At 39.2% G+C, this 16,358-nt stretch overlaps 1 protein-coding gene across 4 annotated transcripts in view; it reads right to left on the bottom strand.

The window, feature by feature from the left end:
* The window catches only part of LOC102806750 (tyrosine-protein kinase JAK2-like), a 43,031-nt gene that overhangs the window by 8,456 nt on the left and 18,217 nt on the right, over positions 1-16,358 (bottom strand). For 2 of the 4 annotated variants that reach the window (XM_085499387.1, XM_085499390.1), the window contains 6 exons: positions 13,486-13,624; positions 12,360-12,525; positions 11,835-12,037; positions 11,240-11,347; positions 4,794-4,992; positions 3,814-3,941 (listed from right to left, as the gene is read on the bottom strand). In XM_085499387.1, coding sequence (XP_085355513.1) covers positions 3,814-3,941; positions 4,794-4,992; positions 11,240-11,347; positions 11,835-12,037; positions 12,360-12,525; positions 13,486-13,624 — 943 coding nt within the window. Of the gene's footprint in view, positions 1-49; positions 436-3,442; positions 3,467-3,813; positions 3,942-4,793; positions 4,993-11,239; positions 11,348-11,834; positions 12,038-12,359; positions 12,526-13,485; positions 13,625-16,358 lie in introns of those variants that run through there. The other 2 variants (XM_085499388.1, XM_085499389.1) reach the window with 2 other exon arrangements.

The following is a 16,358-nucleotide window of genomic DNA, read 5'->3' as shown; positions in this document are numbered from 1 at the left end:
ATACATCACAATACTGCGAGTACTAAATAAAATGATTCCACAACATGAATTTATTTTTATATTTATAATAACAAATGTAACATTTTGTTTTTGTCACAGAAAATGCTTCCTTGGGTGAAGCGACAGCACAGACCACTGACAGCGACGGCGCCGAGGCCGGGCCTTCACGACCATGTAGATTTGTGCCAGTCACCGATGACGATGTCAGAAGAACAATCAAAACTCAACAAAACAAAAACACAGCCAAGAAAACTGAGATTACTGGGCCAATTTTTGAAGACACCAGAAATAAACGAAGCTAGAGAAATCCACGAAATCCCTCCAAATGAACTGGAAACAATTTTATGCAAATTTTTTATCAGTGTCCGTAAACCAAGCGGTGATGACTACGAGCCTACTTCCTTACGATCTATGCTTTCTAGCTTTGAACGTCACCTGAAACGACACAAATACATGTATTCACTGATCAGTAGTATTGAGTTTAATGAGGTGCGGGAAACAATAAAAGCAAAACAGAAGAAATTAAAGAAAGATGGTAAAGGCAACCTACCGCGAACAGCTGAGGCGGCTACAGATGAGGAAATCGAAATTCTGTGGGAATCGGGACAGTTTGGGTCCCACAGTCCTGAAGCCATAATAAATACTATGTGGTTTTATAACACAGTACATTTTGGTCTGAGGGGTAATACCGAGCACCGTAACATGTGTTGGGGAGATGTGAGCCTATGTACTGATAGTAGCGGTCGTGAGTTCTCTGAACGGCAAACTAAAACTTGGACTGGAGAAAATCCAAGGGATACCAGAAAAGTGAAGCCAAAGATATGGGACGTCCCTGCGAATCCCAGAAGATGTCCAGTTGCTATTTTCAAAAAATACCTCAGTCTACGGCCAGCTGGTTACACAAATAGTGACGACCCATACTACATCGCCACGCATTCTCGCGGACTGCCCAGACCGGGTGAGCAGTGGTTCCGTCACCAGCCTATCGGAATTAATAAAATAGGTTCCCTGATGAAAAATATGGCAACTGCAGCAAATTTACCCCCAAACAAACGCCTCACAAATCATAGTGCCAGAAAGCATCTCATCCAGAAATTAAGTGACCAAAATATACCACCGACACAAATAATGCAGATCTCCGGTCATCGTTACATTCAGTCCGTCAATGCCTACAGCACTATATCAGAAAACCAACACAGAGAAATTTCTGGCATTTTAAATCATCAAGTAGCCACCCCTAACTATAGCACATCAAACCCGTGCCAAACATCAATACCTTCTGTTATGCAACCTCAACCACAACGTAACATCGCGTCCCAGTTGACATCAACCAATATCAGCCATCTGGCCTCGACCCTGAGTTCACAATCCACACCGATATTTGAAGGCCCCATTTCCGGCGGAGTATTTAATGTACACGTACATTACAACATTGCCAACAATGATAGCTCAACAATTCCACCGAAAAGACGTTGGATATATGTGTTTGATTCCTCTCAGTCATCAGATGAGAACTAAATAATAACTTTCAATCGACGTAGCATTGACTTCCATGTTTGATCTCGAGGACCATGTCAATGACGTCATGGAGTGACAGGGAAACCCCCGATAAATACTTGTAGTTCCTACAGCTTTTTGATGTATTTAATAGTTTTTACTGCTTTCGTTTTTCGCTTTAAGTGTTTAAGTTAAAAATAATGTAATTTGTTTATTTGTATTCTAACTAGTTTGGTGTTTGGACTTTTATTAAAGTTCTTTTTGATCGCTTTTGTCTCTTCAATGACTCTTCACTTTTACTTGTTCGACTGAATCAATGCGCCCAGTGTTTGCGTTGTCGATTTCGGCTGCCGACGACAGTGGAAACATTTGGCTTTGAATTACAACAAAAAAGAATACATGTGATAAATAGGATCTCCAATGAGTGACCGCGTAATATCGGATTTATTAAACTCGTGTAGTAATTTTCATATGTTCCGAACCTTTGGCTCGGAACATATGAAAATTACTACACTCATGTGAAACGCAGGGTCGAATGCTGTTCCACTCAGTAAACACACACCCAAGAGTGATTAGTGACCCCGGGGCCTAACAGCCGATCCTCAAGTTAATTATTACTACACTTACTAGTCTAGTAATTAATTACTACACTCATTTAATAAATCCGATATTACACGGTCACTCATTGGAGATCCTCTATATATCACTATGAAATGATCTATATGTCCCCAAAGAGTAGAAATAATTTACGAACGTTTCGCCAATTTAAAACAAATATTTTTTATGAGAATTATTTAGATATCGTTTGTGTTCCCTTGTACAGACAAGCTTTAACTAAACTTCCGTGCTCTAATCATAAGGTACACATTGAGATCGATAGACATTATGGAACTCCAGTGGGAAATAGAACCTGCAAAATATGTATAGATGCTGTTGAAGATGAGACTCATTTTTTGGCAGTTTGTCCAGCATATAACCATATTCGAAAACCACTTTTTGATCGAATTAACTGCATTGAACCACAATTTGAGCTCCTTTGGCCTATCAGTAAATCTATATATATTTTTTCTCAGGATAACCATGAAATCATCAAAATTCTTGCAAGATTTGTATACACAGCTTTTCAGATTAGATATAATTTGTTAGTGTGAGTCCAATAGATGAGTTGTAATATTTTCTTTTATTGAGGCAATTAAAGTCACGCTTGTAACTTTCTTTTTATATGCATTGTAACCTGTTCCCCCAGGTTAGTGGAGTGTATTTCTTTAGAGAAATGGAAATAAATAATAATAATATTAAAGCAATCAGACTTTCTGTTTTCAACACGAAGTCAAAAATATCACTTTTTACCAAAAATGACAAGAATACTCACCAACATTAGAGAATTAAAGATATCATCACAAAATGAACAAATCTAAGAGAGGTCTACCCAAGGTACATATACACCAAGTATCAAAGCAATAACAATTGTAGTTTTCCAGAAGAAGTTGAAAAAATAAAAAGTTGACACAGACCACGACTGACAATCACTCATATGATAAGCTCTGCTCGACAAAGTCAACAGCGAAGCTAACAAAGAGGTCTACCCAAGGTACATATACACCAAGTATCAAAGCAATAACAATTGTAGTTGAGACGAACGACGACAGATGACAACGGACAATCACTCATATGATAAGCTCCTCTCGACAAATTCAACAGTGGAGCTAAAAAGTGAAAGACAGTAAAAGATAAAAAGTGCATACAAGTTACAAGATTCATTGTCCATTAACATACAAAAAATACATTAAATTACATCTATAATTATACTATGGTGTGCTGCGGTTTATTTTTTGTGCAATATTTAAAAAGATTGTAGTTATGCTAAGCCAACAAGAGGTATTGCTGACTCATAATTAATTAGTTTTTATAAAAGCACATCCAAAAAATAGTTAAGGACACTAACTTTAAGCCGAATCTTGAAAAATCTCTATAAGAAATAGGCAAAAAATTTGAATATACACAAAATAGTCGCAAAATCACAAATATTGTACATGTACCATGAATGATGACAGTTACAAGTTTGAATGAAATCGCAAAGAAACAGTTGATGACATTTTGGGACAAAAATGGCTGCTAGTTGGTCAAAGGTTGACCAAACAGAAAAAATCAACTTTTTATATAAATCCCATTATGACTTGGCTTTGTATTACCTTTGAACAACATCAGTCCGGCCCAGGCATTTCCAAGAAATGATGATGGAGGCATGGATAAACATAATCGTTACATGCTTTGAGAACAAAATATGGCAAATCAGAAACTGTCTAAAGTACTTACCTCAGCAACTTGTTTAGAAAATCTGTACAATGTTTCTAATTGTAATTGAGGATTCTTTCTTAAGTAACTATTTAAGGCACCAAGGGGTAGATATTCCATTACCATCATGAGTCCAACAGAGTTTGGATCTGAAAATATATTACAAGTGACTAAGTTATTAAGTTTTTGGTTGCAAGTGAATAAATGCAACTAGAATCATACTAACAATTTACCTGAGGTGAACACACTTAACACTGTACCATTTGCTGACCAAACCCAGGTACAGCTGACCAAACCCAGGTACAGCTGACCAAACCCAGGTACAGCTGACCAAACCCAGGTAGAACTGACCAAACCCAGGTAGAACTGACCAAACCCAGGTACAGCTGACCAAACCCAGGTACAGCTGACCAAACCCAGGTAGAACTGACCAAACCCAGGTACAGCTGACCAAACCCAGGTACAGCTGACCAAACCCAGGTAGAACTGACCAAACCCAGGTACAGCTGACCAAACCAAGGTACAGCTGACCAAACCCAGGTAGAACTGACCAAACCCAGTTACAGCTGACCAAACCCAGTTACAGTTGACTAAACCCAGTTACAGCTGACCAAACCCAGGTACAGCTGACCAAACGCAGGTACAGCTGACCAAACCCAGTTACAGCTGACCAAACCCAGTTACAGCTGACCAAACCCAGTTACAGCTGACCAAACCCAGGTAGAACTGACCAAACCCAGGTACAGCTGACCAAACCCAGGTAAAGCTGACCAAACCCAGGTAGAACTGACCAAACCCAGGTACAGCTCACCAAACCCAGTTACAGCTGACCAAACCCAGGGACAGCTCACCAAACCCAGGGACAGCTGACCAAACCCAGGTACAGCTGACCAAACCCAGGTACAGCTCACCAAACCCAGTTACAGCTGACCAAACCCAGGTACAGCTGACCAAACCCAGGTAGAACTGACCAAACCTAGGTACTGTCCTTTTATACTTACCAATAGAAATTCCTTTAACTTGAATAACCCTTGGAGAATCAAACTTAACTGTACTCATAATTTCTCGCTTGAAATCATCAACATGTGAACGGCTTTTTTTGTAGGAAATTGGTAATGTTTTGACAGCTACTTCTTCATTCATTTCAGGTATATTCGGATATTGCTTCCACATAGCTTTATAGACCACTCCATAATGACCCTAAAGTCGATTTTGATTAATTCAAATTACAGAATTAGGATAAAAGAACGCTTACAAAGAACTCAGTGTGCTGAGAGTAATGGAGAAATATGAAAAATGAATTAGTAGCTTGGCAACTAATATTTGTCTACTATTTGAGATGTACAACATGGAAACCTAATAAGTTTATAATACTTAGAGAAAATACATTTGATTTTACATCTGTGTTTTTCAGTCTGATTTATTCCAAAGCACCTCTACCACAAGTTCAAATTAAATCAGATTTATGAGATACCAGAAGTTAGATAATAATAATTAGTATGCTTGAATTTTAACCCCAAAACTAATGCATTGTTCCATGGCACTTATAAAGCAAGTCTTATTGGAATGCAATAATTGTATTTTGAATACAAATGGATTATTATTATATAAATTAAGCAATTATTATGCTTAGATTTCAATCCAAATTAATAAGGTTTATGTACCAAGTTTCATTATAATGTGAAGATTCATTATGGATGTATATAAACCCAAAACTATTCAGTTGCACTGTCTTAGTGTATTTGCATACCAAGATGTAAAACAAGTAAGGTCTTTGCAATGTCACAGACCATTAATGTACCAAGTTTCACTGAAATGTGATTGTACCTTGATATATCAATGAAAAGCCCCAAAATTATGAATAATTATGCAAATCAGGTAATTAATATGCACAGATTTAAACCAAACCTAAACAGGTCTGCCCATGTACTAAGTTTCATTGAAATGTGATGATTAACCAAAATATGACTAATCTTTATGAAAAATTAGGTGATTAATATACACAGATATTAACCAAAAATTTATCAGGTTTGTAATTGTTCCAGAGCTGCTTATGTACCAAGTTTCTAGTAGTTCTTTAGATATCAGTGGAACAGATATGGAACAGCTAAAAATTAGCTAATTATCATGCAAATTAGGTAATTAATATGTATGGATTTAACCCAAAATCTAATAAAATTTGAGTATCGGCCCAGAGCATCTATACACCAAGTTTCATCAAAAACCGACATACAGTTCTTGAGATATCAGCACACATCCATGCCACTCAACAAGTGCACATCCCTGCCATTCAACCAGTACACATCCATGCCATTCAACCAGTACACATCCCTGCCATTCAACCAGTGCACATCCCTGCCATTCGACCAGTGCACATCCCTGCCATTCAACCAGTGCACATCCATGCCATTCAACCAGTGCACATCCATGCCATTCAACCAGTGCACATCCATGCCATTCAACCAGTACACATCCCTGTCATTCAATCAGTACACATCCCTGCCATTCAACCAGTACACATCCATGCCATTCAACCAGTACACATCCATGCCATTCAACCAGTACACATTCCTGCCATTCAACCAGTACACATCCATGCCATTCAACCAGTACACATCCCTGCCATTCAATCAGTACACATCCATGCCATTCAACCAGTGCACATCCATGCCATTCAACCAGTACACATCCATGCCATTCAACCAGTGCACATCCATGCCATTCAACCAGTACACATCCCTGCCATTCAATCAGTACACATCCATGCCATTCAACCAGTGCACATCCATGCCATTCAACCAGTACACATCCATGCCATTCAACCAGTGCACATCCATGCCATTCAACCAGTGCACATCCATGCCATTCAACCAGTACACATCCCTGCCATTCAACCAGTGCACATCCATGCCATTCAACCAGTGCACATCCATGCCATTCAACCAGTACACATCCCTGCCATTCAATCAGTACACATCCATGCCATTCAACCAGTGCACATCCATGCCATTCAACCAGTACACATCCATGCCATTCAACCAGTGCACATCCATGCCATTCAACCAGTGCACATCCATGCCATTCAACCAGTACACATCCCTGCCATTCAACCAGTACACATCCCTGTCATTAAACCAGTGCACATCCCTGTCATTCAATCAGTACACATCCCTGCCATTCAACCAGTACACATCCATGCCATTCAACCAGTACACATACATGCCATTCAACCAGTACACATCCCTGCCATTCAACCAGTACACATCCCTGTCATTAAACCAGTACACATCCATGCCATTCAACCAGTACACATCCCTGCCATTCAACCAGTACACATCCATGCCATTCAACCAGTACACATCCCTGCCATTCAACCAGTACACATCCCTGTCATTAAACCAGTGCACATCCCCACCATTCAATCAGTACACATCCCTGTCATTCAACCAGTACACATCCCTGTCATTCAACCAGTACATATCCCTGCCATTCAACCAGTACACATCCCTGTCATTCAACCAGTGCACATCCCTGCCATTCAACGAGTGCACATCCATGCCATTCAACCAGTGCACATCCATGCCATTCAACCAGTGCACATCCATGCCATTCAACCAGTACACATCCCTGTCATTCAATCAGTACACATCCCTGCCATTCAACCAGTACACATCCATGCCATTCAACCAGTACACATCCCTGCCATTCAACCAGTACACATCCATGCCATTCAACCAGTACACATCCCTGCCATTCAATCAGTACACATCCATGCCATTCAACCAGTGCACATCCATGCCATTCAACCAGTACACATCCATGCCATTCAACCAGTGCACATCCATGCTATTCAACCAGTACACATCCCTGCCATTCAATCAGTACACATCCATGCCATTCAACCAGTGCACATCCATGCCATTCAACCAGTACACATCCATGCCATTCAACCAGTGCACATCCATGCCATTCAACCAGTGCACATCCATGCCATTCAACCAGTACACATCCCTGCCATTCAACCAGTGCACATCCATGCCATTCAACCAGTGCACATCCATGCCATTCAACCAGTACACATCCCTGCCATTCAATCAGTACACATCCCTGCCATTCAATCAGTACACATCCATGCCATTCAACCAGTACACATCCATGCCATTCAACCAGTACACATCCCTGCCATTCAACCAGTGCACATCCATGCCATTCAACCAGTGCACATCCATGCCATTCAACCAGTACACATCCCTGCCATTCAATCAGTACACATCCCTGCCATTCAATCAGTACACATCCATGCCATTCAACCAGTGCACATCCATGCCATTCAACCAGTACACATCCCTGCCATTCAATCAGTACACATCCATGCCATTCAACCAGTGCAAATCCATGCCATTCAACCAGTACACATCCATGCCATTCAACCAGTGCACATCCATGCCATTCAACCAGTGCACATCCATGCCATTCAACCAGTACACATCCCTGCCATTCAACCAGTACACATCCCTGTCATTAAACCAGTGCACATCCCTGTCATTCAATCAGTACACATCCCTGCCATTCAACCAGTACACATCCATGCCATTCAACCAGTACACATACATGCCATTCAACCAGTACACATCCCTGCCATTCAACCAGTACACATCCCTGTCATTAAACCAGTACACATCCATGCCATTCAACCAGTACACATCCCTGCCATTCAACCAGTACACATCCATGCCATTCAACCAGTACACATCCCTGCCATTCAACCAGTACACATCCCTGTCATTAAACCAGTGCACATCCCCACCATTCAATCAGTACACATCCCTGTCATTCAACCAGTACACATCCCTGTCATTCAACCAGTACACATCCCTGCCATTCAACCAGTACACATCCCTGTCATTCAACCAGTGCACATCCCTGCTATTCAACCAGTACACATCCCTGTCATTCAACCAGTACACATCCCTGCCATTCAACCAGTGCACATCCCCACCATTCAATCAGTACACATCCCTGTCATTCAACCAGTACACATCTCTGTCATTCAACCAGTACACATCCCTGCCATTCAACCAGTACACATCCCTGTCATTCAACCAGTGCACATCCCTGCTATTCAACCAGTACACATCCCTGTAATTCAACCAGTACACATCCCTGCCATTCAACCAGTGCACATCCCCACCATTCAACCAGCACACATCCCCACCATTCAACCAGTACACATCCCTGTCATTCAACCAGTGCACATCCCTGCCATTCAACCAGTACACATCCCTGTCATTCAACCAGTGCACATCCCTGCTATTCAACCAGTACACATCCCTGTCATTCAACCAGTACACATCACTGCCATTCAACCAGTGCACATCCCCACCATTCAACCAGCACACATCCCCACCATTCAACCAGTACACATCCCTGTCATTCAACCAGTGCACATCCCTGCTATTCAACCAGTACACATCCCTGTCATTCAACCAGTGCACATCCCTACTATTCAACCAGTACACATCCCTGTCATTCAACCAGTACACATCCCTGTCATTCAACCAGTGCACATCCCCACCATTCAACCAGCACACACACCCACCATTCAACCAGTACACATCCCTGTCATTCAAACAGTGCACATCCCTGCTATTCAACCAGTACACATCCCTGTCATTCAACCAGTACACATCCTTGTCATTCAACCAGTACACATTCTTGTCATTCAACCAGTACACATCCCTGTCATTCAACCAGTACACATCCTTGTCATTCAACCAGTACACATCCCTGTCATTCAACCAGTGCACATCCCCACCATTCAACCAGTACACATCCCTGCTATTCAACCAGTACACATCCCTGCTATTCAACCAGTACACATCCCTGTCATTCAACCAGTGCACATCCCTGCCATTCAACCAGTACACATCCCTGTCATTCAACCAGTACACATCCCTGCCATTCAACCAGTACACATCCCTGCCATTCAACCAGTACACATCCCTGTCATTCAACCAGTGCACATCCCCACCATTCAACCAGTACACACCCCTGCCATTCAACCAGTACAGATCCCTGCCATTCAACCAGTACACATCCCTGCTATTCAATCAGTACACATCCCTGTCATTCAACCAGTGCACATCCCCACCATTCAACCAGCACACATCCCTGTCATTCAACCAGTACACATCCCTGTCATTCAACCAGTACACATCCCTGCCATTCAACCAGTACACATCCCTGCTATTCAATAAGTACACATCCCTGTCATTCAACCAGTGCAGATCCCCACCATTCAACCAGTACACACCCCTGCCATTCAACCAGTACACATCCCTGCCATTCAACCAGTACACATCACTGCTATTCAACCAGTACACATCCCTGTCATTCAACCAGTACACATCACTGCTATTCAATCAGTACACATCCCTGCCATTCAACCAGTACACATCCCTGCCATTCAACCAGTACACATCACTGCTATTCAACCAGTACACATCCCTGTCATTCAACCAGTACACATCACTGCTATTCAATCAGTACACATCCCTGTCATTCAACCAGTGCACATCACTGCTATTCAACCAGTACACATCCCTGTCATTCAACCAGTGCACATCCCTTCTACCGGGTACTCAACGAGTACACATCCCTGCCATTCAACCAGTACACATCCACACCATTCAACCAGTACACATCCCCACCATTCAACAAGCACACATCCCCACCATTCAACCAGTGCACATCCCCACCATTCAACCAGTACACATCCCCACCATTCAACAAGCACACATCCCCACCATTCCATCAGTGCACATCCCTGCCATTCAACCAGTACACATCCCCACCATTCAACAAGCACACATCCCCACCATTCAACCAGTGCACATCCCTGCCATTCAACCAGTACACATCCCTGCCATTCAACCAGTGCACATCCCTTCTACCGGGTACTCAACGAGTACACATCCCTGCCATTCAACCAGTACACATCCCTGTCATTCAACCAGTGCACATCCCTGTCATTCAATCAGTGCACATCCCCACCATTCCTTCAGTACACATCATGGCTGTCCAACCAGTGCACATCCCTGCCATTCAACCAGTACACATCCCTGCCATTCAACCAGTGCACATCCCTGCCATTCAACCAGTACACATCCCTGCCATTCAACCAGTACACATCCCTGTCATTCAACCAGTGCACATCCCTGCCATTCAACCAGTACAAATCCCTGTCATTCAACCTGTGCACATCCCCCACCATTCCACCAATAGAACCAATAAAATCTATACATGTTTGAACAGATTATGTTGAACTACAAATATTAAGTATGAAACTGTAATTGCAACTACCATGACTGTAGTTCATTTTGTCTCCCATACTTTGCACTCACTGTAAGTGCAAGTGTTCAATACATAGTGGTTTGAGATGGCTTACATTTCCGATGGAGTCACCAATGTCCAATGCATCTGGGGCAATCATATAATCCTCTAGCTCCTCTTCAATATCATCAAATACTGGTCCCTCTGCCGGTAGTGGACCAGGCTGCCAACAAATTAAGACGTAATAAACATGGTTGACTGTTGGTAGTCGCAGGGGTAATAAGTTTACAAGAGAAAATAAGTGTCACAACAGCAGTGGAAAGTTGCTAAATTATCATGCAAAATGGATACTGCTTTGCCCTAAGTTGACATGTTTTAGTGTGACAGATAGATTTTGAGCCAATGAAAAAATGGTCAACAAAGTCATGTTGTTAAATAACCCATTTCTGGGGGATTTGATATTTTCTCACAAAGAATCCTACAGGTAGCAATGCTTTATTGAAAATTTGTTGGTCATAATATTTTTTTCAGTTTTCATGTATATAAAAACAATTTAACCTGAAAAATAAAGTAGATGTCTAGAAGTAAAACAAGGTTGTAATCTCAAAGAATATTTGGTACTTATCCTCATTCTGATATTTTTAAGAAAATGGTTGATTAGTATGCAAATCAAGCTAATCAATATGTATAGGTGAGTAACAAAAGCATACCGAGAGATGGGCATCTCCATTGACAATGTCAGAGTCGGCATCACTAGGATGAACGGTATCATGTCTATTAGAAGAGAGTGTTATACCAACTCCACTGTCACCATTTTCACCATGAGCAGACTGGCTGCAATCCATGTACAAAGTTTCGGACACAGAACGTGTCCATGCACGTTTATAAGTTTCTTTTGCATCATTTAAATTATCTGCAAAAAGAACGTTGAACGAGTGAATAATAATAACATGTAAGGGACATAGGAGGTACAAGTGACAGACATGAGGTGTACATGTGACGTACATGTGACGTACATGTGACGTACATGTGACGGACATGTGATGTACATGTGACGGACATGTGGAGGACATGTGAAGAACATGTGATGTTCATGTGAAGGACATGTGATGTACATGTGACGTACATGTGACGTACATGTGATGTACATTGTTTCCTATCTTCTATAGCATTAATGACAAGAAAGCTTCCAAATACATTTGACTGAACCAAATAATCCAGTTAATAATTCTTACCTGAATTACATAGACGATTGAGTAGCGTTCGTAAATCTCGTAATACCGATTTAAATGCAGGCCTTTCTTTGGGATCTTGGTGCCAGCATGCATCGATAATATCACACATATCACTGGGCAGTATCGATAATGTAGGTCGTTGACCTATGATGTATTTGTGTCTGATCTAAAAATAAAACACTTATCATTAATTAAATTAATCATCTAAAATGTGTACATTCTGTAAAGGGGAAGCAAAAACTAGTATGCACCTTTTGATATGCTGTCCTCTTGACACTCTTTTCTGAGTGATGGGGAAAACATATAGGGTTGAGAAATACTCAATCAATCCACATGAGCCATGGTTGCTTAATTTTTATTTTTAGTATCTAAGAATTTTATTTATATCTGCAAATATATTGGAAAAATTCCATGTTTCCAACATCTTAAACCTTTTGTTCAAATTATTCAGAAGACTGAATATGTTATTGACAACAACAAAGGGAAATTAAAAGCACATATTAAGAAATGGGGTCAATTTCTGACTATATATATGACTATGTAAAAGTATTTCATATGATTGTTAAGTAAAAATGAAATGTATGTTTTAAGAGACTTGACTCAATAAAAAATATCTTTAAGTAAAAAAAAAGTATGGAAACTCTAGTTTTGGAAAATATGCAGTATCACATGACTTCAGCTAAACGATCACTGGTAGCCTAATGGTTGTCGCATCAGACTCATGACCGATAGACCCAGGTTCAAATCTTTTGGCTGAACACCAAAAGGGTCCCCCCTACCCCGGGTGAATGTGCCACAGACTCAATGGGGAGGCCAATTCCACTGGCCGAAATTCATTCACTAACGAATGCGACTTTGGGGCAACCTTGGTTAAGGACCGCAGGTGCTTGTGTTCGATCGAGCCTGGTTGATGCCAGGATAACGCATTAAAATTCCCCTTTGACAGAGAAATGGCCACACAGCCCTGTCAAGTAGTCCCAAACATGAATATGACTTCTGTGGCAAAATGTGTCAGCAGTAGCACTTGCAATTTGCACATACATTAGATGACAGTGACATTCAATGTCAGGAACTGTCGCCTGGCACACAAAAAACTAATTAAGAAAAAAAAAAAAAAAAAACTTACATCTTCAGTTCTGTTATCTTTAAATGGTTCTCTGCCCTTAGTGAATATTTCCCAGCATAAAACACCATATGAGAACTTATCTAAAGCTAAAGTGACTTTTTTTGCACCCACAAGATGTTCTGGTGATGTCCAAGGTACTCTGAAAATAAAAAATAGCATTAACTACTACAACCTTGTCTATTGAGAATCTACATTAATATCAGGAGATATCAAACTTTATTTTAGCTGCGACCAAAATTAGATTTCTTTAATAATTTATTTGTGTATGTATTTTTATACATATTTAGTTATTTGTAAATGTTAAGTACATTCATTCTAGTTATTTTCAAAATATTGTCTTGTTAACAAAATTTTTTTATTGTTGCAAACACCCTATGTAACCTACTCTTTTTTTTACATGGGGACAATAAAGTTCATTCATTCATAACAAATGGATGGATGGATACAAACTAACAATGTAACATCTTTTCTTTGCACGACAAAAGTGAGTATAAAAGTCCTGAAACAATGCAATAATATATTATCTGAGCATTTTGTAAAGTACATACAGGCTAAATAATGAAGTCATCATAAGTACAAAAAAAAAATAATTAATATTCATGTTCCTCAAATAATACTACATGTGTTATTTTCTTCATTCAAAGAATGACATAACTTGAATTATAGAAATTTCTAAAAAATCATATTTCAGCAACATATCTAAGCAAAATTTAGCAAGAATACTACTGGCCAATGTCCTCAATTAATACTACATGTACTGTATTAATCTAAATGTCTCTTATAGAATAACATTACTTGTATAAAAGTTAATAACAAATAATAGTACAGCAACATATCTAAGCAAAATTTAGCAAGAATACTACTGGCCAATGTCCTCAATAAATACTACATGTACTGTATTAATCTAAATGTCTCTTATAGAATAACATTACTTGTATAAAAGTTAATAACAAATAATAGTACAGCAACATATCTAAGCAAAATTTAGCAAGAATACTACTGGCCAATGTCCTCAATTAATACTACATGTACTGTATTAATCTAAATGTCTCTTATAGAATAACATTACTTGTATAAAAGTTAATAACAAATAATAGTACAGCAACATATCTAAGCAAAATTTGACAGGGAAAATACTACTGGCCAATGTCCTCAATTAATACTACATATACTGTATTAATCTAAATGTCTCTTATAGAATAACATTACTTGTATAAAAGTTAATAACAAATAATAGTACAGCAACATATCTAAGCAAAATTTGACAGGGAAAATACTAGCTAAAATACTAGACAGTGTTCCTCAATTAATACTACATATACTGTATAAGTCTCAATGTACCTTATAAAATAATGTTACATAATGCATAATAAAATAATAGCCAGATTTGAAAAAGACAGAGAACACTGCACTTGTCATTTTTGTTATTTATACAACTTACTATATTATGTAATTGACAGATCTTGGAGAGCATAATACTAATATCAGGTTTTCAGCAGTATAATTGTCTTCATTCTGTACACTTATTTTTACGTCTAAATTCTTTTAATTCAGTCAAATTTTACCCTTATATATATATTGTAACCAAGAGAAAAGACAATTTTAAGTGTAATTTAACAAATATCTTGAAAAATATTACTCAAACTTAGAAAAGATCCCAAACTGGTTAATATCATATCCTAGTTTGAAAGAAATTGAATAAAATCTGTTTGCGTTATTGTAACCATAAGAGAAAGTTTTACAACAGAGTCAACAATAACAAGCCATGCATGGCATAGTTCCCGTTAGTTATCAAATTTAAGATATATAGTTTTGTTTATAGTAATATAGCTGGAATATAACCATGTCAGGAATATGATTTTTTAACATTAAAATCATTGACATTTGTATCTGATCGTCAAACAAGTACTTGTCCATATTGAGAGATATTGCTCTGGAACAGCATTCAAAATCAACCATTTTGAATACATGTATAACATGATGTATAACGAATATATCAAATTTGAACATAATCAGTCAAAACAAGTCAGAGATATAGGTCTAGAAGCCCATTCATTAAAACAAAATTGCCGTCAGTCAGCCATTTTGAATCCAATCTGAAAAATAAAATGACGTGCATCAGGAACCCGTCTAATGTATGTACCAAGTTTGAACGAAATCCATCCATAAATGCCAGAAATGCTTGATATTTGATGATTTTTTAGCACAAAAATGGCCACCATTTGGCCATTTTGAATAGGATCGTCAAACCAATACATCTGTCTATCTATGACATGATGTAAAATGAATATTTAAAAATTTGAACATAATCAATGAAAGCAAGTCAGAGATATGGCACGAGAACCACATTCATTAAAACAAAATGGCCGCCAGTCGGCCATTTTGAATCTTATCTGAAAAACAAAATTATTTGCATCAAGGTCCCATAATGTCTAATGTATATACCAAGTTTGAACAAAATCCATCTGTAAACAGCCGATGTGCATCAAGGTCCTAAAATGTCAAACGTATATACAATGTTTGAACAAAATCCATGTAAACAGCTGGGAAATGCTTGATTTTGATGATTTTTAGCAAAAAAATGGCCGCCATTCGGCCATCTTGAACCAGATCGTGAAACAAATTGACGTGCATATGTATAATATCATGTATGATGTATGTGTGAAGTTTGATTGTGATTGGTCCAGGCATTTCTAAGATACAGGTCCGCACACACACACGCACGCATACACGAAGGTCAAAACATGAGTCCCCGTTTTCAGACTGCGTCTGAACGGGGACTAACAATGAGGACAGGCATTTAACCTCTCATATATAATATGAACTTTATCTATGACAATATGAACAAAATAAATAAAACGATTAACTTCTTT

Source organism: Saccoglossus kowalevskii, chromosome 5 (genome assembly GCF_978046115.1).
Source record: "Saccoglossus kowalevskii chromosome 5, keSacKowa6.1, whole genome shotgun sequence".
NCBI lineage: Eukaryota > Metazoa > Hemichordata > Enteropneusta > Harrimaniidae > Saccoglossus > Saccoglossus kowalevskii.
The sequence above is the reverse complement of the archived record's forward strand: the minus strand, read 5'-3'. Positions and strand labels throughout refer to the sequence as shown.